General features: G+C 35.7%; 1 protein-coding gene across 8 annotated transcripts in view; it reads right to left on the bottom strand.

The window, feature by feature from the left end:
* Window positions 1-23099, bottom strand: part of KIF6 (kinesin family member 6) — a 167676-nt gene that overhangs the window by 144334 nt on the left and 243 nt on the right. For all 8 annotated transcript variants that reach the window (XR_004355793.1, XR_004355794.1, XR_004355795.1 and 5 more), the window contains exons 2-5: window positions 22265-22374; window positions 18512-18586; window positions 10167-10314; window positions 7494-7603 (exon numbers count right to left, since the gene is read on the bottom strand). Coding sequence is in view for 5 of the 8 variants with exons in the window: in XM_032681448.1 (XP_032537339.1) it covers window positions 7494-7603; window positions 10167-10314; window positions 18512-18586; window positions 22265-22374 (443 nt within the window). In the remaining 3 variants the exon portion in view is untranslated. The remainder of the gene's footprint in view (window positions 1-7493; window positions 7604-10166; window positions 10315-18511; window positions 18587-22264; window positions 22375-23099) is intronic.

Here is a 23099-nt window from a genome sequence, read left to right as displayed (position 1 = left end):
TCAAAACCAGAAAGATATGGTTTTGTTCTGTTTTGTCTTTTTTTTTTCCCCCCAAAACTCACAGAATCAAATCAAGCATCTAAGCAGCATTCCATAGCATTGCACTTAGATATTGGGGAAGTAGTTCATAGTCTGATGGTCAAAACATTTGAACAGATATACAGAAAAAATTTTAACAATTGCAATACACTCACTATTTTCACATGTAAAAGTACACACAATGCTTCTTTAGTATTCATAACAATTGCTTTTCCATGCATGATAGCCTTATTTTTGTGTGGTAGTGTAAGACATTACTAACACAGTCAGAAAACTCAGCTTCCCCATTCAAAGCATAAACCCCAAAGCATAATTCTGCTCTTGCTTAACGAATTTTTGAAAATGTCAAGTTGTATTCTGTTTGCAATTCCACCTGTGCATGCATGACACAGTAAAGCCCAGAGTGGTTCTGATTGCAGTATGATGTTTTGACTAATTTTAATATTTGAAATTGCACAGTAAGCATCGTCTACCTATTTTTATAATTTAGGAAAACAATATTGTTTTATTATGCACATTTGGCATAGTATTTAAACTTCTAAGGATCTTTTCAGTCTACACTTTGATCAACGATCATTCCAGCTCAGAATATTCTGTGATTCTGTGAAACAATTTCCAGAGAAGTAAGATGTTAATTTGGATGTAAAGCTCTGGAAGATTAATATATCAGAAAGGAGACAGTGCAGACCTCAAAAAACAGTGACAACCTCCTATACATTGGTCTTGCAACTATTAGGAAGATTTCCAAATGGAAGCCTACATTTGAACATCTAGAGAGGCATCTATCAAAACTTCCTCAGAATGGTATGTTCCAAAACAACAACAAAATTATTTTTTACAATGTTATAAAGTTACTATATAGCGTGATAATAATTTCTAGAGTACATTTGCTGTATTAGTAAAATCTTTACAGTTCATGGCTCTAACTTGGGTGGAAAAATTCTGTGAAGTTATCCATAATGACTGAAAGAAGGTAGAGACAAGGTTTTGTATTCTTTATAAACAAAGAGTCTTTTCCATTTGGCTTAAGGGATGGAATTAGTAACTGCCTAGGAAGCCTGTAGGATGGGATCAGGCTTTCTTATTAGCTCCAGCCCTTTCCTGCATCAGCTGAGCTGCCATTAATGCAGGAGAGCCTTGCACACTGAATGCTTTAATTTATGAAATTCTTGTTACTGGTAAACAATGAACTTAAAGCTTCCTTTGATTAATTAACACCGTTTCATATGTTATATAAATAATAAAAAACCCGTTAAAATATTTTGGAAAAAATTACGATTTTAAAAATCAAGTTTCCTATTATTATATCCATCTCTAGGGTTTAGTATTGAAGAAATCTAGACCAATATTAAAAACTTTATAAACAATTAAAAATTAATCATAATGATACAAATAAATAATATATGAGGATACACACCTTCTATGATAATACATGAGGAGATTATAGTGATACTACTTCAATGTGAGGAGGAGAGTATACAGCCAATAATAAATTTAGGAAAAAGATAAAAGAGAAAAGCAGCAAGCGTGCATCTTGGAGTCTGTCTAGAAGAATAGAATAAATTAATGGATAAGTACAGCTAATTACTTGTAAAATTGCAAGGAGCTTTAGGTTTTAAGAAAGAATAATCAAGACAATAATTTTATAGATCACACCAAAAAAATGATCTTTCAGAAGTATAACTCCCTGAATACCACAACAGAGGACAAAGTCAACACTGATTCAAGAGGCAAGGCTACAAAGTTATTCAGCTACCAACACAACTTTCAATAGAACACATATATGATTTTCCATTGAAGTATAGACCTAGACCATAATCTCCTTCACATGTGAGACATGGCAGAATTATGAGATGAGTAATTCGTGCAGACTGTTTGCTTGACACTTCATATTGTGATAGGAAGTCTTTCCCACTGTCTCCAATGGATTCTGTTGTGAGACAACAAAAACACACTTTGGTTGTCCTGTATGTAACGGACATGACTGGGAGACTTACACATTTAGGAGTGAGTGATTCACACAACAGTGACCCTGAGCAGGCACAGCCTGTGATGTGCTGCACACACAGAGGGGCATTCAGGCCTGTGTCGCACTGCACAGATCCCTTGGCTGCACAAAAAATACACTAAGCTCTCATAAGAATACCTTTCAGAATGGAACTGTTTCCTTGTAAGCAAATTTTATAATAGCTCAAAAGGCCAAAAGGGAGAGCTTCTCTCCATGGACTGGAACTGTACTGCTCTGTGCAGTGCACCATGGAGAAATCCATTCAGGGCCTGTCCAATGATGCACAAATGCAAGGCACCCAGCACCTGATGGGATGTAATTTACTTGCAACCTATATTCCTCTTCTTATTCTGTCTAATTAAAGCAGTTACATTAGTAAGCCATTTGTTGTCAGGGCTTTCTTACTGAGATCTGGAAAGAGCTGTGCACTGCCTCTCCCCCTGACACCACCATGCTGAACAAGGAGTCCAAACTGAAACAATGAGATTGGTGGTTTGCGTAACAAAAAAACATATAAAATATATTAGAATTTGCAGACAACTGCAACAATCTTATTTACAAAAAAACCCAAAAAGTTTGTTAAATAGGCTTTGACATTCGCAAGCAAAGTTGCCTTGAATTAATTTATTCATCAAATGTTTTTAGAAAAGTCGCCTTAGAAAAATTTCACTGATTTCCTACTGATTTTCAAAAACAAATCAACATAAAATCTGGATATGAATAAACAATATATAATGTATGCTGAAGTTATTGTATACATTTAAACTATAGTTTGAACTGTAACGAAAAAAATCATAATCTTCGAAGAAATGATTCAGAACAGTTTTAAGCTGTCTCCTCATTAACAAACAGAAAAGCTTAACCTTACAAAAATATATTTCCTATATATGTTGAAAATTATTCCTTTAGCCTTTTTTATTTTTATCCTTCTGTTAATAGCATAGGAATTATTATACTAGTTGTTTTAGTTTCCATTTCAGTAGTTTGGTATCTCTTAAAGTCCTTGGAGAGCAGCAGAGAATAGAAGAGTACAAACCCATTTGAGGTAGTTAACCAATATCCAGTTACAGATTTTTTTTAAAGTGAAAATATTTCATATTGATCCCATGAAACATAACAATTCTAATATATGTTACTAATATATATTGATACACCCATCACTGTTGATGTTTGAAGTTAATTAGCTCTTAGCTTCAAGTGTGGTTTTCTTTTTTAAAGTCTGACAGCATCACACCTAAACTTCCACATCTCCCTCTCAAAGAGGACTTTATAGAAAAAGTGGGGAATCACTTATGCTGGCTTGAAGTTCAGACTGCATTTTCCCTTGGCTATACAGACAGAATCATAGAATCAACCATGTTGGAAAAGACCTCTGAGATCATCAAGTCCAGCCCCTGGATCCAACACCGCCGTGGTTACTAGACCATGGTACTAAGTGCCACAAATCACTCCTGATTAATGGTTATCTAAGCTCCCTGAGAAGTAGCTCCTCAACTACTGCAGTTTAAAGGCTAACATTTTAAGGTAAACCAGCATTAATTTTAGTTTGCCTTCATATGCAAGAGGGTCACCTGCTGTAGGACAGGTAAAGAGGTAACTTATTAGTTGTCTATGACTTAAGTCATTCTTGACTAATGGTTCTATAATCTCCTTCTTTACTTTTTTGTAATTATTCAGTGCCAAGAAAATTCTTCTTAATAAATAATAAGAACTAGTTAGGAAGAGTACTGGTAGGTTGTAACTAAAGTGAAATTTGTTAGATTCAGTAACATTGAGTTATATAAATTACAAATACACTACAACAGAGAATCTGTTGAAGATGAATAGCTTTTACACAAATTCAGAGCTTCAGAAAAATATTCCTAATTTGAACAGTTCTGCAAAACTTTTTTGAAAACATGAGGTGGCAGTAAGTATTTAAATAGTCTTCTACCAGCTGTATTTTATAGCAACAATTTTATACTTTTTACATGTTTGAAAACAATCATAATTTCCTTGCATAAACATGGAACTCTCTACAGCTACAAACAGAATTAGATTGTCAATATTAAATTCAATTTTTTGCATTCTAACAAGTAAGAATCTTCAAATGTTTTTTGCATCTCCATATGCTGGGTTTCAGCTACAGTGTCACAAAATTAAAACGCTGTCAGCTTTGTATAAGCAAAACAAGTTAAAATTGTAAACTAAGACATTTTGGATGAATCATTAAGGTATATCAAAGGATATCTTCTATGGGCTATATGTAATATCATTACATCAAGAAAACTGTTTTCTCTCCATTAAAAGTTTAATGTGTAGATATATAAACTACATTTACGCATTTTTCAGGAATTTCTTTCCAGAAAACCAGGGATTTTTTTTGTGAGAGTTTCTTCCCTTCTCACCTGGCAGACTCTAATGAAATGATGAAATGATTAAACAACGTTAAAGATGAAAATCTCATAGTCTACAGAAAATACTAAGTATGTCTACACACAAAACCTTGACTTCAGGAGCTGAGATTCCAAATCTAATCATGCAACAGACAATTTTTAAAAAGTTTAGTTTTCACTTTGCCTTAAACATCAAATACAATTTTATGTCTCATTTTTCAAGTATTAGCAACAAGCCTGTAGTGTGCTTTTCATAACTTCTATTACCTGAGTGCAATCTGTGTTTATTCTTTTCATTGAACTGGTAATAATACTAACCCATTAACATAGAGTTTGCTAGACAGAAGTACATATTTTTGATTCAAATTCCACCCCCTTCTTTTGCAGGAATATGGATTAAAAAATATTCTTCCAAAACAATCTGCATACTTTATGAGGTTAACTAATCTTTTTGCTTACTCTTCCAGAATGACACATTTCTTAAATACTCTTCTTGTCCATCTTAAATACTTGGGAAAGTATCAGGACTGACTGCTAATATTTACCCATGCACATTGGGTAAATACCCTGCCTTTGGCTTTGTATGGTGCTTAAAGCCTGGATGATCTGCTGTGAAGTTCAACAGAAAATTATGCACAATGTGACCCTTTTACAGTACAAAAAACATTAGTTCCTTTTAATATTCTCATTAAATACAGGCTTTCAAACAAACTTGAGAAAGTTAGGTTATTTAGTATTTTGCTACAGGGTTTTAAGCACATAAAATTCTCAGAAATATTAAATAAATATTAGGTAATAAACACCTGATAAATTTTAAAATATGTGTTTACTACTTACATGTAACTTCTACTTTGTCATATGTGAAAATTATTCAAGTAATTAAAATAATTAATCATGCAACTACCCGTTCCTGCAATTCACAATCCCTTTCCAGCTCACTATACTTTTTTAAATTTTGAATTCTCAAACTACAATATTAAAAAATAAACAAAAAATATTGTATGAATTAAATACTTTTACACATGTGGTGGTGTATACCCTGTTCCCTGCCCCTGACTGCATTATGAGTTAATATGACTGGTGAAGGTATAGTTTTAGTGCACAGAACACATTTAATTGACAAATGATGTACTGGAAATAGAACTGTCCACATATAATAAAACCTTAAAGCACTTGTTCAGATTACTCTGCACAGAAAAATTTACTATCTCACTAAAATCCATCCTGCAATAGTATACACTGTGTAAATTTATAGATAATTATGATTATCCCAGTGTGCTTTATCCGTAATTTATAACTAAATTATCAACATTTACTTTTTTAAATAGCCTAATACATAACAAGGAGTTACTCTTAAGCTTAATTGAATCACCATATATAAACCAATTTGGAGACTCTAAAATTCATAATTATTGGCAGATAGTCAGTACTTAGTTTCAAAATATGAGATATTTTCCAGGCTATATGACCCCCAAATATCTGTTTCAAAGTTTCAATTAAATTAATCAAATTAAGTTTATTTCAATTGAATAAATTCAGTTTCATAAAATGTCAAATGAAATTACTTCAAATATTTCAAATAACTTAATAAATCATATTAATAATGTAATTAACTTGAATAACTTAATAGCATTAACTTTAATAAGCTGAATAAAGTGTAACAGATTTTTTTTACATAAAACCTTGAAAAAATCTGCACTGTAAAAATGGGCACAAAAATTAAATTATTACCCAAATTAGCCTCTGATGTAAATTTTTTGTCTGCATAGCACACAAAGCAGACAATAACTTAAATTAAAATTCTAAACTTTGCCATGAAAGACACTGGTAAATATGCACAGTCTTTATAGCACCAATGTGTCATAAAGTGCTAAAATTTAATTCCATTTTACAGGGGAAAAAAGCAAAACAATGAGACCAATTGTCTCATACTCTGCATTTTTTCTGCTGCCTTCCTAATCTCTAGACTAGTTCATTTTATAAAGATCAATCTTGAAAACTTTTTGTAAGTATGTCCTAGATATCCCGTACTGTGTAGAAAACTAAAGCTCTATTCTAACACAATAAAATATTGTGTTGGAAGAGTTTTTTAATAAATAAAATTCTTTTAATAGTATGTAAATAACATAATTAGACATTTCAACATAAAATTCTATTGATTTTCAGTTATTTCCTCATTGCAAGTTTTCAGTTCATTTCCTGCTCTTATATCAGCAATTATTTAATTGCTATTTACATGTTTCTGTTACCATTATGTTGAGTGATAAAGCTTATGGTGCCCAGCATTATTTCAAAGCATTTGCAAATCCAGTCAACAACTCACTTATTCATACACATTTACTGTTTGCTTAGTTATTTAAAGAATAGCAAAGACTATAAACTATTATTTCAGACTCGGAAACTAGGATTTGGATTTCCTACAAATTGGAAATTTTTAATTTCAGCAGGCTGGAGTGTTCATGACCTACAAACCTATATTTAATACCCTTCTCCAAGTATTAGTAAGTGCTGGTGTTTGATCAATGAAAACTATTATAATAATCATCCATTCTGAAGTAAACATCCTGTTCTTTGGAGTTCCTTGTGGCCTATTTTCTAGCTGTTACTTACTTTATTTCCTCAAAGCATATTCTACAAAAATATATAATTATACTTGAAGGAAAAGGCCCAAGTAGAAGCAGGGAGCTTTTCTCACTACTGTTGCAAGGAAATAATGCTTGTTACATATATCTCTGCCCCACACAGTCATGTATACCATACAGAGACAGGCTGTCATGAGAAAAACAAGTACCTTCTCTTGTTTTCAGTGGCTGTAAGAGATCTCCTTTGCAAAGTACACTTTTAATACTTTATCTTCAGTTACTCCCATCTAGTCTCCCCAACCTCTATACACACAAAATGACAGAAAATTAAAGCAGTGTTAATAAAATTGAGAAAACAAAGTATACTGATTAAATTAACACTTGAGATCAGTAACACAGCTGCAAAAAAGTCCCCAAACAATGCTACAGGGTATACGAAAATGGTTCCTGTTGGTTTTGATGATTCTCTTAAGTAGTCCTATTACTTACGGCAAATCTTCCAATCTGGAGGCCTCGTGCCTTGGGTCCAGCAGATCATAACCACATTCATTGTAGATTTCTAAGTAGGAAACATGAGTTGTATACACTTTACTGCTGTCCTGGATAAGAAAAGGAAAAAAAAAATAGAAAAAAAGGAAGTGCTATAAAGAGAAGTCAGAGTTAGATTAGATAACAAATTTATCGCTACTGCTTTTATGTTAATTTCTCACTCTGTCTTTTTTTCTTTTCCTGGGTATGGTGTACATTATCAATTTGTTATACTTTCATATTTTCTGTTACCATATGTATAGAGGCTTAAGAAAAAAAAAATGAAAAAAACCCAATACCCAAAACCCCAACTAAAACAGACACATACACACACACACAGATAAAACATATTAAACCAAAAATCTTCCCCAAAACTCCACCATGCCCATGAGTTTAGTCTGGGATTTTTAACTGATTCCTTATACCTAGAAAAGTCTCTGTACATTTAGAACGTGGGAGCCTGCTTACAGAATAATGCAACATGACATTTTTCACATCTACACCAAGAAAAGAATGCTATTACAAAAAGGTAAACCCTCATATTATGGATAGAAAAACTATGCTTTAAAAAAAAAAAACAAGCAAGGAACTGCAAAAATAAGATTTACTCCATTTAGATACACCAGAGACATACTGCTTTTCACTCTCTTTATTATAACATTTAAACAGTGTATATGATGTCGCTGTTCTCTGCAATCACAATTTTTTTGGTATATTACATTGCCAAAATGTAATTTAACACAACTGGTTTTTGCAGATAGAACTTTCTCCTGCCTCAAACCTCAAAATAGTGGGCTATGATTTCCAAAATAAAATAAAAAAACCCAAAAACCAGTCACTTCTTTTCACCAGATGAAGCCACTGTGAAAGCACTCATATCACAGTAGAAGTTTAATAATCCAATCCACTACTGTTGTTTTGTAAAATACTTCAAGATATAACTTTTCATTTTCATTGAATAGTTATTTCCTGTGGGTTTTTATTTTATTGATAATGACAGTTCACTATTTCAAGGGATATGACTTAAAAAGATACACTACAGATGGATGGAAAAAATTAAGTAAGAAACTGTTCAAACAGGAAACTGTGGAAATAGGAGAATTTCTAAATTAAAAGGAGATGTTATTAAAAACAAAGGGCTTGATTTGCTTCTTATTTAGGGTAAAAAGCTTTGTTTCCTTGGTTTCAAACTGCACTGTCTTTGTGCAACTCAGAGCTTCACAAGTCTTGTATTTTGTGTCCCTGATTTCACTGTCTCCTGTTTCATACTACTTAGGGTTAGAAGGCAGATGTCTTGTCTACTATGTCAGCACCTTCCAAAACACAGTTGTAGATATAAAGAAACAGGTGAAAGATATGAAAAGAAAAGTAAGTGGAAAGATAAAACACCAAGAAGAGATTCTTTATGATGCACCAAGAAAGAAACACAATGATTTGGAGGCAGGAAAAAAGAAATATCCCTATAAGCATAATCAGGTATAGCTTCTGATTCAAACTCCAGTTTGAAGAGGGAAACTTTTTTATTTCTGTAGGAACTATGTGCTGAGAAGATGACAAATAAACTAGTTAGTTTTCATCCTATTTTGTCTTTATGACATAATTAGCATTAGAAAAGAATGCTGGTGTGTTGACACTGTTCATTGCCAGCAATTGCACAATCAACTTGTTCACTTTTCACCACAAAAGTCCTCCATGGTGTCATGTGAATGCAGCAGAAGGTCTAAGGCAACATGATCACGTGGGGGTTTATTTCATTTCCACTCCCACAATAGCAAGCTTTTGTGCACCTGAAATATTATGTGTATTTTTATGTGCCAAAGCCATACTTCCAAAGAGCCAAAGTAATTACTTACTGTAGTTAACCCCTACTGAGACAGGGCATGTTAACATGACTGAGACATATACCCTTATGAATATGAATTGGTACCCTGTATTACATGAATGACAGAATATAAAAGTACAATGTAATGACTGATGTTGATGCCAAATAATATTTAAATTGGTTTAATTAAATAGCTTTGATAAAATGTGAAGATTAATCTTTAATGAATCATAGGCCTGGTGGAGTAAATGAAGAGACAAAACATAAATTACACAAAACTCCTCTCTTCACTTTTGCCTCCTATAGTTATAAAAGTACCAGAATGATTGACTGTGTTCACTCATGTATTTCAGACACTAAAGGAAAATGAAATTTCTTGCAAGCGTAATAAACATAATGAACAATCAATGTGCTTACTCAGGCACATCCTTTCACTTATTCACTCATTTCACTGCCTAGAATATCAAAATGAAATGCAATGCATACAATACAAAACCAGAGTGGAGCAGATATAAGTGTTAAGAGAATGATAACTAATTATGTAATCTGAACATATGCTGCAGCAATCAAAAATAGCATGGCTCTTAAACTTACAAAAAAACCCCTCCATTGATGTCCTTTATTTTCAGTCTATTGCAATAAGCCAGGTAACCAAAACCATTACAAATGTATTCTTGCATACAGTATTGTGTCAAGTAAGATATTTTCTTCAGCATTAATTTTAGGGCTTCCTCTAAACAGAAACAACCTCTTGCAATAGTTAAGTATCTGTAAACTGGACATTAAAAATAAACAGAAAACATGTTCCATACCTTCTGCAGTTGATCAAAAATATAGGATAGAGTCCTGGGAATAATACCTCGATCACTGTAACGTTCTGCTCCTCCTGTGATGGTAAAAGTTTTGCCACTGCCTGTCTGACCATATGCAAAGATAGTACCATTATATCCAGCCAAAACACTATACAATCAAGAAAAGAGAAGATAATTATTGAGTCAGAACGTATTTTTCACAGTCAACTTTGTATAGAACCAAAATACAAGTAACAGCAATTCTTAATTATGTAGCAGCTGCCTTCGATAATAAAGAATACACTTCAAGATATGTATTCTAGAATCTATAGAATTTAAATTCTCTAGATCTGAAGGACTTTCTGAGGCCTTGACTTACCCCATCATTCAATATCATCATTATTTGATCATACTTATTACTATTTACACTACCTTTTCATAGTGCTTTCTTTGGCTGATGATTTTTTTGCAAGGATGATACTTAGTCTCTTTAAAGTCTGCAGAGGTCAGGAATACATAACAGCTCAAGAATCTAGAAATATTTCACATGCGACTTCATTCAATGCAAACAGAGAAAACTATATTGTGGTTAGAAACTCATGTAAGGATACAGTTATACAAAGGGTCATTTTTATTCTGAGAATACTACTAAACTATCAAACTGCTCTTGGATGAGGGTGTGCAGGAGAACCTGTGCTTAAATCACTGTAGTAAAGTCTTCATTTACTGTGAAGACACACAAAACCTCACTGGTAATAGCAAAGTTTTCTGTTACAACTGTGATTGTACAAGAAGCTTCTGTTCAACAGCCATAACAGCTATGCAATGACAGCATGAAACGCCATTCAGACTCATCATGTTTTTCCACACCTCTTACTTCTATTTGCAGAAGTGCCTAACAAAAGTCTTGTTCAAATATCTTTCTCTAATTCACCGCACTCTCACCATTGACTTCCATCTGATTTCCACCAAAACAGTAGATAAGCTTAATAAACTTTAATTTTGGATTTGATTTACTGTGCTTAAGGACCTACTACTTCTGTTAAACAAAATGAAAAGCTACAATTTTTCTTGTGCATTTTGTTTATTGAAAAAGTGATAAATAAGCTAAGATTTTAATAAATAGAAAGAGGGCAAACAACCCTTGCATAAGAGGAAAAGCAACATATATATAGCTAGCTGCTGGTCTGGCGCCACAAGAGATGCAATGATTCTCCAACTTACTAAAGTTTATTTAAAGGCCTGAGTAGTTGCCAATTTGCTTATTTTAATCCATTACAGTAGGATGTCAGAGACAAAAGCAGAAACATGTTGAAAAGAATTACAGCAAACATCTGCTCCCAAAAACCAAAATGCCCAGAGTTTATACAGATTTTAGACTCCAGATGTTAAAAATCAAAATAATTATTATTATAAAACACCTCATTTATCTACCTTAGTAATTTCTAGTGTCCACTGTCACAGCATCTGAATGCTGAAGACAGCAATGAGTAGTCAAAAGGTAGGGGGTATCAACAGAATTTCAGAGACAGCAGATTCAAAAGAAGCAAGGGGAAATGATTCTTCATGCAGAATGTAGTTAAGCTGTTCAACTCTTTGCCATGCCATGTTTTGGATGTTAAAATTTCACACAGGCTTCAGCAGAGATTGGATTAAATCACAAGAAAAATTTTCTCTCAGGGCTACTAAACACTAGAAAACAGAAAGTCCCCAAACTACAAATCATAGAATCATAGAATCAGCCAGGTTGGAAGGGACCTTTGAGATCATCAAGTCCAACCCTTGATCCAACACCACCGTGGTTACAGACCATGGCACTAAGTGCCACATCCAGTCTCATCCCAAAACCCACCATTTCCCTGGGCAGCCCATTCCAATGCCTGATTATTCTCTCTCTGTAAAGAATTTCTAACTAATATCCAACCTAAACCTCCCCTGGCACAGCTTAAGACCATGCCCTCTTGTCTTGCTGAGAGTTGCCTGAGAGAAGAGACCAACCCCCATCTGGCTACAACCTCTTTTCAGGGAGCTGTAGAGAGTGATGAGGTCTCCCCTGAGCCTCCTCTTCTCCAGGCTGAACAACCCCAGCTCCCTCAGCCTCTCCTCATAGGACTTGTGTTCAAGTCCCTTCACCAGCCTTGTTGCTCTTCTCTGGACCTGCTCCAGCACCTCAATATCCTTCCTGAACTGAGGGGCCCAGAACTGGACACAGTACTCCAGGTGTGGCCTCACCAGTGCTGAGTACAGGGGAAGAATCACTTCCCTGGACCTGTTGGCCACACTGTTCTTGATACAGGTCAGGATGCCATTTGCCTTCTTGGCCACCTGGGCACACTGCTGGCTCATGTTCATCTTCCTGTCAATCCAAACTCCCAGGTCCTTTTCTGCCTGGTTGCTCTCCAGCCACTCTGTCCCTGATGACTAAAGACTAACAGGATACATGGGGAAGCATGGTGGTAAGACAGTTTAAAAAAAATAAATCCTTAAGAGTCCAGAGGAAAAAAAAGAGTTAATAAGAAATGGTCATTACATATAAGGACTTAGTCAATAACACTGAGGAAGACAAGATATTCTGTAGCACTGTAGCTGCAACTATGATACTCTAGAAGTGTAAGAAAAAAACAGGTATTTAGAGAGAGGGAACATCTTGCATTAAACTCACCAATAACTGGGAAAAAAGAAGATGGGGCTCAGGACTTCAGTGGATTACTGGCTTTTTTTGATGACATTAGAAAAACCCTGCCTCTTCCCTTACAATCTGGCTAAGTAGAAGCTGTTAGTACAACTTCGTATCAATTATCAGGCATAGGACAATTCTTTCTACTATGGACTCATATGAACGTAAAGGAGAGTAACACAATGCAGATTTTCCCCTCAAATTTTCTTACTCGCTTATCAATTAACTTGCATGTTCTAACTTACTCCTAATTAGTAGTGATTTAAAAACATGCACAGTAAGATACATGCTTTTCATTTGAAAACTCATTTTAGACCCCTATTTAAATGAATGATTGTTACAGAGTTATGTACTGGCGTTTTCAGTCACTCCACTGCCTTGTCTCATGCCTGAAAGATGTCTAATTCCTAAATATAGGGTGTGATACAGAAGTATAACTCATGGAAGCAATTCCACTTAAATTGATAGATATGTTATGTTTACAACTGTCTCTAACATTCCTCAAGTGAGAAATTCCTCAAGTGAGAGCTAGACAATTTATGGGTCGTTACTACAGTCTAAAATATCATTCAGTACTTTGTCCTTGAGTATCCAAGACAATACAAATAGTGGTATAAAGCCCAGTGACAGTAGACAGAGGCTGAAAGCAGACTGAGGTTGTTTTATTGTGGTTGGTTTTTCTGACTACATTTTGTTTTAATTTCCAGTGAAGATCATTTGTTCTATTTAAAGTTTATGGACACAGAACTTTTCATTTGCTTCTGTGCTCATTGCTAATGAGACTTTAGGGAGGCTTTTGCCTAAGTACAACAAAGAACTCTGCTTCCTCTGCTGCTGCACTGGTTTTGCTGAATCAAACAGAACAGTTACCATCAAAATTTGCAAAATAGAAAAGAAACTCTTCTCCTTGGGTTCTGTCTCCAGTTTTGGGCTCCCCAGTAGATGAAAAATGCTCTAAAGAAACTGGAGTGAGCCTGATAGAACCATTTTAGTTCAGGTTGCAGTACATCACACACAAGGGGAAGCCAAGGGAACTGTTTCCTATCAACCCAGAGAAGAGAAAGCCATACATGTACCTAATTATCACCTTATGCAATGGATTGTTACAGAGATGAACTCAAACTCTTCCCAGAGACTTACAGTGGTAGAACACCAAGCAGTAGTCACAAGTTGCAAGAGAAGAAACTTCAAATGGATATAATGAAAATATTGTTCACAGTAAAAGTAATTAAGCCCTGGAACAGGTACCTAGATGGATTGGGGGATCTCCATCTTTGGAAATTTTTGAAGCTCTAGTGGACAAGGGCCCGGGAAATGTGATCTAACAAAACCTGCTTTGCTCAGGAGGTTGGACCAGATGACCTCCAGAGATTCCTTCTCACTTAGTCTAATTTGTTGAAAAAGTTGAGAGTTTTTTACTAAATTTATAATATGAATAAATAAAACAACAACAAAATCCCCTTATTAAGGACTAAATTCTGTAAATATTTATATATAGGTAAGAGAAAATCCTGGGAACCAGAAACAACTTTCAACTTTAAAATGTAATTATTTTGATTTTGTTAGTTTATTTCAGCTTCATATTATTATTTTAATTTGATTTCTGCCATCTTCATTTTAAATGAGTAGAAACAAAAAGGCACATGATTGAAAAAAAATTCAAATATTAAAAAATTAAAATACTAGACTGATGAAAAAAATCAGAAAACACCTGTAGTTTGATCTTGGGACACTGATAGCCCTCTCCTCATCTCAGTTCTTGCAGACCTGAAATATTCTACCAATGTCCCTCACTTTCATCCTTATATATATATATATATATATATATATAAAAATCAACACAGTCCTCGCAAAACCTGCCTCCAGAAATGATAATGAAGATAAAAGAAAGGAAGGAGTTAATTTGCAGGATCTGGAAAACAAGTTTTCAGGGAGAATTTGTCTTCAGAGACTCAGTTTTTAGGTATCTTCTATCATTTGAAGCTCAGACTAAAGTTTCTTTTAATTAAAACAAACAAATTATCTCAGTATGACATTTTTTCTTTATGTCTGCCAGATTTGTGGAACAAATCTAAATTGGTAATGTCTCATCTTTAAAAAACAAAGCCAATGTAACTGTTTTTGAGACCTTAGTGCAGGCAAGTTTCCTTAGAAATTTCAAAAGGGCTTTCCTAAGGAAAAAGAAAAGTAATATAATTTCCTTTTTTAACTAAGATCTCTAAATATATTTAGAATTCCACCACAACCACCATAAACAGACAAGTGGCACAAAGATACTCTGAATCAAAGCTGTCAAACCGTAACTTATAACAAACAGCCTTCTTGAACAATTCTAAGCTGTGCAATTTAAGTCAAAACAAACACAAGCAACTAGTAGTCATTTTAAATGAAACATCAATGATGCTTTTCACTTTTTATTGCCTCATAATTGTACTCACTTCCAGAAAGAACTGCTACCATTACTATCCAATTTCTCAGTTTAGGGGAAATTTGAAGCCAATTTTGTTTCCAGCTGACATCCAAAAAAATAAGTGTCCTTTTACTGTACATAGATTCTACAGGTTTTTGTGGTGCAGATGAGCCAAACCACTACTTCCAATACTGTGTGACAAATATATCCAGGGACAAAATGGAATAAACCAGAACCTGAGGCAATGGGAGCATTATCCTGGAGGCTCTCAGATCATTCAAAAGAACATAGGTGATTGTCATTAGGCTTATAAACAGCTGAGGTATTTCTCATTTGCATGAGACATCTGAAGAGAATGTATTTTCGAATGTTATTCTTTAATAAATCAAGACACCTAATACCAAAATATTGGCCATATTAGAACTGAAAACTAATTCAAAGCAGTTAATATTTTTTACTTAATTTCTGATTGCATTAATAATCATAACACTAGCATTTGAAACACCTTAAGAGTAGCCTTGTTCTGTTGCTAACACAATACTTAATCATTAGCAGACTGTAAAAGTAGGATGTTATTTATTTTCTCTATTTCTGATAGAATAACAGAATTAGTGCTGCTTCTTAAACATCAAGTTGACTCTGCACAAAAGAATTACCAAGAATATATATTTAAAATAAAAAGGAAAAGAGGAAGGCACAACCAAATGATAAAAAGAAACCATGCAAGAGATGACTCAAGGATTCAAAAAAAGTAATAAAAAAGTTCAAGCAAATCACATGCTTCTAATAGTTTGCAGAGGCAGGGACTTTTGACTGAAGAAGCAAATTAAACAAACTAATGTCTGGTGCCTCTGAAACCACAGGCAAGATGACAATGTAACTGGACTTAAAGAAGGAAAAGTAGTGGCCCAACTTCAAAGAAAGCATATTTAAAAAAGGGGTGAGGGGAAGACAAGAAAGTTGTATCCAAGTTCCATCCAAGAACAAACTAGAAAGATTTTAGAATCCTGAGCATTGCATTGCTGGTTTTAGTTTAAACAATGCCCAAGTATTTTTTTTCTGAACATTCAAATCTGTAACTGAATTTTCTCAGGACTGTAAGTATGCATGGCAAAGAGCCTTAAAATGTTACTGAAGTATTTCATTGATACTTTCCCACTACTTTCTTTTCCCTGGCAATACACACACAAAAACTATTCCCTTAGTAAAGGGACTCCAAAACCAGAAATGTATTTTCAACAGCTTTTTCATGCAGGAGAATGTTGACTCTGAATGAAACAAATAATGAAGAACATTTTGCCATGAAAAACTGTGGTCTCTCAGAGAAACAGGGTAATTCTTATTGTCCCACGATGGAAAGGAAAATCAAGTCATTAACTATAGAGTGAAATAACTTTCAGGCCCAGTTCAGGACTCCATTAACCAAGGAACCTCATGACTAGAAATATATTTTGAAATACATATTTTTGCCTAAAAAAAGGTAAAAAATTAAGGAGGTGAATGAGAAACATGAACGTACCTCAGTTATTACCTACTCTATCACAAAAACACAAGTAAAATTATCCTTCAGTATTATCAGTAACAACACAAACATCAACAAGAACACAAGCTTTAGCACATTATAACACTAAGACAAAATCTTGATTTCATTAAGAATGAATTTATAAATCAATTTTAGCATTAAAGATAAAGATTTGGCTATGTGGAGATAACTGTATGCCTAAACAACAATGATTTTAATAGTATTTAAATACTTTTAAATACTTAAAAATATCTAAACTCCAAAACTAAAGCCTACATAATGGAGAAAATTAACATATAACAGTCTTGTATCAGCCAAGGAAATAAAGGAAAAGAATACCACTTCCTGTTTATCAGAGCACTGTATAGATGAATTATTCAACTGAAAAACCTTTCCACATTCTAGCAAAACACTCCAAAGGGAAAAAAATTAGCCAGTCTGTTGCTAGTTAATTTTGATACTCCAAGCTTTTGTTGAGGATAATTAAATCCATAGTAACAACGAGATTTTTAACCCTTCTCTTTCCAAGCAAACTCAAATAAGATAAAGACTTTTTTCTCCCTGCAGTCAGCACTGAACCCAGAAATATTTAAAGTTAAGCGTATGAGCTAATGTGAAGCTACATGTCATGATGTCAGATAAGCAAATAAATCTCTTCTGGGTGAGAAAATATTATAACAAATATTGGTTTTAAGTCTATTTTAACTTATTCTAATGAAGTTTCAAATTCACTGGCTCTTCGTTTTCACTGTCAATTACTCTTCTGCTTTATGTTGGACTTCAAAGAAGAAAATAGGCAAAAAACCCAAAAAATTAAACTAAAAAGAGACAGATACATTTTTCTTCCAAATAACAACTTGAGAAAGGCTTAGTGTCCAGCTGAGGATGTCTGTTTTCCTACAGTCCTAAACACAGGACAGTGCAATAGATGCGAGGAATAACTTGCAGAATCATAGCTTAGACAAACTCCAGACAATGAATGAGAAAGAAGTTGGCATCTAAAGTAATACTTCCCAGCTCCCTACAAGTTTGGATTCTCAGCAGTAAGTTTGATAAGCAAATATTATGCAGAAATTCTGCTTCCTGCAGCATGGCATTTTCTCCCCCATTAAACCCAGTACAAACTGCAGCAATTCAGACAATAAATCCAGCATATTGGGAAATCCACCTGTTTTGGAGCGGCATTCAATCCACACAACGAGTGCAGAGAGCTTCATCAGTCTTAAATGCCTGCCTTTGCAAACTGTGAAATGTGAACAGTGCTTGATTATTAAATGGAGGTGAAAAACAAAAACAGGACCAAAAGCACTGCCTTACATGTCAAGACAAAACTAATAGGGCAAAATTTAGGAATATCTCCACAGGTAAAATGAGCATCCCTAACTTAATGAAAACTAAACAGGGGGATAAGATTTTCATTAGATTTACCTCTTCATGAAACTATATAGGGAATACTTTTCTAAGGCAATGAAGTGAGCTTATACTACAGACAAAAAAAGAATCAGACATGGATTTCTATGGCTATACAACGTAAGAGGTAACAGCAGCAGTGCCATTTTAGGAGTCAAAAAGGGAACATTTGCATACATAAAATTCTCAGGGGATTGTATATCTCCTAGATTCAGCTATGTTAGTATTTAGAAAATTAAAATATCAATCCACACAACAATGAGACAAAGACTTGACAGCTCTCCTCTGAGTAATACAACAAAAGCAAAAGTAGCTTCATCCTGATTACTTGCAAGATCAAAACGTACCATTCTGCTACTGGTTTGGCAATGCTGTCAAAAACCACATCTTGTTTTGCTTCTTGATCAAAAATTTTCTGAAATCTGAAAATATTAAGCAAATAAAAATTTCTTAGAATGCTAAAACACTACTTGATTCATATATTTTTGTTTGTGTTTGTAATAGTCAATGTTTACATCATTAGGCTTACATAACTTAGTACAATGTTTTCCCTGTAGTCTTAACCACAGCTTGCTGTTGTGCTATTGTACATAAATAGGCTGTACACAGAGCTGCTTTGACAAGATCTGTACAATAAAATCCTCTGATAAAATGATGTGGCTTAGAAAAAACTAAACCGTATTTTAAACCTATCAAGAGAATCAGTGTTTGTAACTGGCACCACACTGAATCCTGGATAAATAGATTACACTATAACCAAATACAGCATCCCACCAGTACAGCAACGCTCACATTTTTTTCATAGCTATTTCCTTCACTCTGCTGCACTATTACTATAGGTCACAAGGAGATATATAATTCAATATGTTTTGTCACTTTTTATATAAAATATCTGAAGTTGCCTTATAGAATCGAAATTCTGGAGATTGGAAGGGACCATCTGTTCCAAACGCCCTGCTCAAAGGAGAGTCAGATAGAACAGGGGTTCGTTGAGTATCTCCATGTATGGGGGCTCCGCAGCCTTTCTGGGCAACCTGTTCCAATATTTGATCACCTCACAGTGGGGTCCCCAGCGCAGAAAGGACATCAACCTTTTGGAGATAGTCCAGAAGAGGGCCACCAAGACGATTAGAGGGATGCAGCACCTCTCCTATGAAGAAAGGTTAAGAGAATTGGGATTGTTCAGCCTGGAGAAGAGAAGGCTTCAGGGTAACCTGATTGTGGCCTTCCAGTACCAAAAGGGAGCCTATAAGGAAGATGGAGAGAAACTTTTTACAAGGGCATGTAGTGACAGGACAAGGGGGAATGGCTTCAAACTTAGAGTAGGTTTAGATTAGATATGAGGAAGAAATTTTTTACTGAGGCATTGGAACGGGTTGCCTAGAGAAGTTGTGGATGCTCCATACCTGGGAGTGTTCAAGGCCAGGTTGCATGGAGCTCTGAGTAACCTGGTCTACTGGAAGGCTTCCTGCCCATGGCAGGGGGTGTTGAAACTAGATGATATTTAAAGTCCTTTGCAATTCAAGCCATTCTATGATTCTATGGTATTTCCTGTATTTCAATTTGTGTCCATTAACTCTTGTCCTGTCTGTAGGCACCACTGAGAAGCATCTGGCTCCATCTTCATTTCCCCTCTCCCCATAATCTATTGATAAGATCGCCTTGAGCCTTCTCTGGGCTAAACAGTCCCAGGTCTCTTAGCCTCTCCTCACACATCAGACTCTCCAGTCCCTTAATCATATTTGTGTCCCTTTGCTGGAGCCCAGAACTGGACACAGAACTCCAGATGTGATCTCACTGGTGTTGATGAGGGGAAGGATCAACTTCCCTGACCTGGTGGCAGTGCTCTTCTTAATGCAGCCCAGAGGCTGTTGGCCTTCTTTGCTGCAAATGGTGTATTGCTGACCCATGTTCAATGTTTTGTCTATCAGGATTCCAGGTCTGCTGCTTTCAGTCAGCCTTGGGCCTGCCCTGGTTATTCCTCACGAGGAGCAGGACTTGACATTTCACTTTGTTGAACTTTATGAGATTCCTAAGGGCTCATTTCTCCAGTCTCTTGAGGTCAGCAGGAATGGCTATCTGGTGCATCAACCATCCCTTTCAGTTTTATACTGTCTGTGAACTTGCTAAAGCTACACTTGGTCCCATCACCCAGATCCTTAATGCTAAACAGTACTGGATCCTCGCGTTGGCTACACTAGTGACTGGCCTCCAGCTGGCCTGGATGACAGCCCTCTGAGCCCCTGATGTAACCCTCAGCTCAGCAGCTCGGTTTGTTTTCAACACCCCTCACTGTGTGCTTATCTAGGCTTTCCTGCTCCCACTCCTCACACAGCCTTCCTGGGTCACCTGAAACTGCTCCCAACTCTTCCACACTTCCTTGTAATATTGCCATTTAGTCAGGAGCTGCTTCCTCATCCAATCAGATCTCCTGCTGCCTTTGCATCATTTGCTGTTCATCTGGATGGACCATTCCTGAGCTTGGAGGAGATGATCCTTGAAAATCAGCCAGTTCTCCGTGACCTCTCTCCAAGGCTGTGTCTCATAGAATTCTTTCAATTAGGCCTGTGAACAGGCCGAAATTTGCATTTATGACATCCAGGGTTCTGATCCTACTTTCTGCCTTGCTCCCTGAGCAAGTATCCTGAATTTCACTATCTCATGGCCACTGCAACCTAGGCTACCCCCAGGTCTAATATCTCTCATCAGTTCTTCCATGTTTGCAAATACGTGGTGCAGCAGAGTTTTTCCCCTCATTGGCTTTTTGATGGTATGTTAGGAAGTTGTGATCCATACACTCCAGAAACCTCCTGGATTGCTGGTGTCTGGCTGTGTCGTTCCCCCTGCTTGGAAATGTACACTCACATAGAACTTCCCAGGGTATGTAGAAAAGCATTGCAGACAGCGGGTATACGGAAAGGTACCACGCTGACCCAGGCAATGTGTACAGTATCGCAGACAAATGCAATACACGAAACATAAATGCATACATTCTATCCTGCTAATGCTTAATCAGCCAAGACTGTGTTTGGTTCCCATACAAGGGAGTAAAAACAAAAGAGAATAATGTTTGGTGTGACCAGGATAAATAGACCGCAGGAAAGAATGAGTTTCATAGAGCAAAAATAAATGCTTACTCCACAGAATTATTTTTGCATTGTCTTATGGGTAATAAGACACGGTGTTTTTCAAAATCCATTTCTACAGACTTACTAAAAAATTATAAAGTCAGAAAAAAATATCAGCATTCATTAAGTCAGGCTTGGGCATCTGCAACCTAGCCTAATGTTGCATATTAATCTATTTGGAGAGGGCAGTTCCTCTCTTCCCAAGCAAATTTCCTTAGCTGATGTAAAATGACATCAGTCTGAAGTGCAGATGTTTATCTAGGGCTCTCTTTTTTAATGGCATAGAGCAACAAATTGACTTGTTCATTATTACAAAAAAATGAAGAACATTCTACTTGGAAAAAGACAGTCTTGCCCTCATCATTAGAGGTGATTATATATATAACTTTATTTATCATCAAAATTATAAACTGTTGCCTCAAAGTTTTCTGCTGAAGTGATGAAAATATTTGACTGATATTGCTAGTAGAGATTTTAAGTTCCTAATAAACATTTACATTCTACAACCAAGGTTTTGTTTCTTTCAACTACTTCTGGTTTTTTATATCTTGTTTTGGTAATGTCTGAAACACAGCTACTAAACAGAGTGTTTTACATCAAGACAACTTTTAGCTAGCCTACAACAATTCATTAGATCACAAGAGCACACACAGTCCTGCATTCACTCTTCATACACAAATTCAAAACAATCAGTAAAAATGGAAGAACTGATAAATGAAAACGCAACCTTTGAGATGAGACTTAGAAATGTATAATGACTTGTAGTGGACAGACAACTTTACCCAATGCTATCAAACTCGTGGTGAAGAGCATATGCTGAAGTACTCCTCTTGTTAGGGAGTTGTATAAAAATAAACTTACCTATACCAAAACTTAAGATTAGACTTTTCCTGATTCTGTACATCTGTATCACTACACATAGAGACAGCAATCACTAAAGGCAGAAGAAGCAAAGATAACGCTTTTACTCACTTGAACTTGTAGGTCTCTCGTTTATTATTGACGAACCCATCTGCTAAGTCACGTGGCACAGTAATCTCCAGACTGGAAAGAAGATCCTCCTCATCATCCACTGAATAACTCTAATAAGCATGGATATGAATTCACAGCATAATTTCACCAATAGAACAGCATAGCCCTTAGACATAACACTTATGTAAGTTTAGCACCTGTAACTGCCTCAAGAAAAAATTTGTACAAATTTCACTAAATATTTAACCAGATCCTCCTTCGGTTATTATACAACAAAGCCAGCACATACCAACATTATTCTGTCACCATGTAAACGCTACAACAATACTTGAAACAAAAGTGTAGCCTGACATACTTGCTTACTAAACCACTTCAATATCCGTGGTGTTGTGAAAAACAAAGCACAGCCCCAAGCGCAAACCTCTCCAAAAAAACCCTGGAAGAACACATTAGGAAAGGTTACGACAAAATGAGTTGAGCTGGTTTAAAACCAGAAGACAAATAAGAGACCTAAATGCACGGTTTCTGAGGAACACTTTCATTATCTTTATTATTCCTTGCAAGTACAGCTATACCCTGGGAGCTACACGTTCCCCTCCCATGCTCGGAACGGTGCTGAACTGCATAAACCCGGTGACCAGTGTCAAGTGTTTTCCTGCGGAGCCTTTCTCTAACAAACTAGGCTGGAAAGAAAGTTCCTCGCCCCTTCTTCCCCCAGCAGTTACAGCCTAAGCTCTACTTCGTGATTTTAGGAACTTCTTAAGGCTTCGCAGCGCAGGACGGGGCTGTTGCTTTCCCCGCTCGTGTACCCACCCCTCCGCCCTCACCAGCCGGC

The sequence above is a fragment of the Chiroxiphia lanceolata genome, chromosome 3 (assembly GCF_009829145.1).
Source record: "Chiroxiphia lanceolata isolate bChiLan1 chromosome 3, bChiLan1.pri, whole genome shotgun sequence".
NCBI lineage: Eukaryota > Metazoa > Chordata > Aves > Passeriformes > Pipridae > Chiroxiphia > Chiroxiphia lanceolata.
This window is presented reverse-complemented; position numbering and strand designations above follow the sequence as displayed.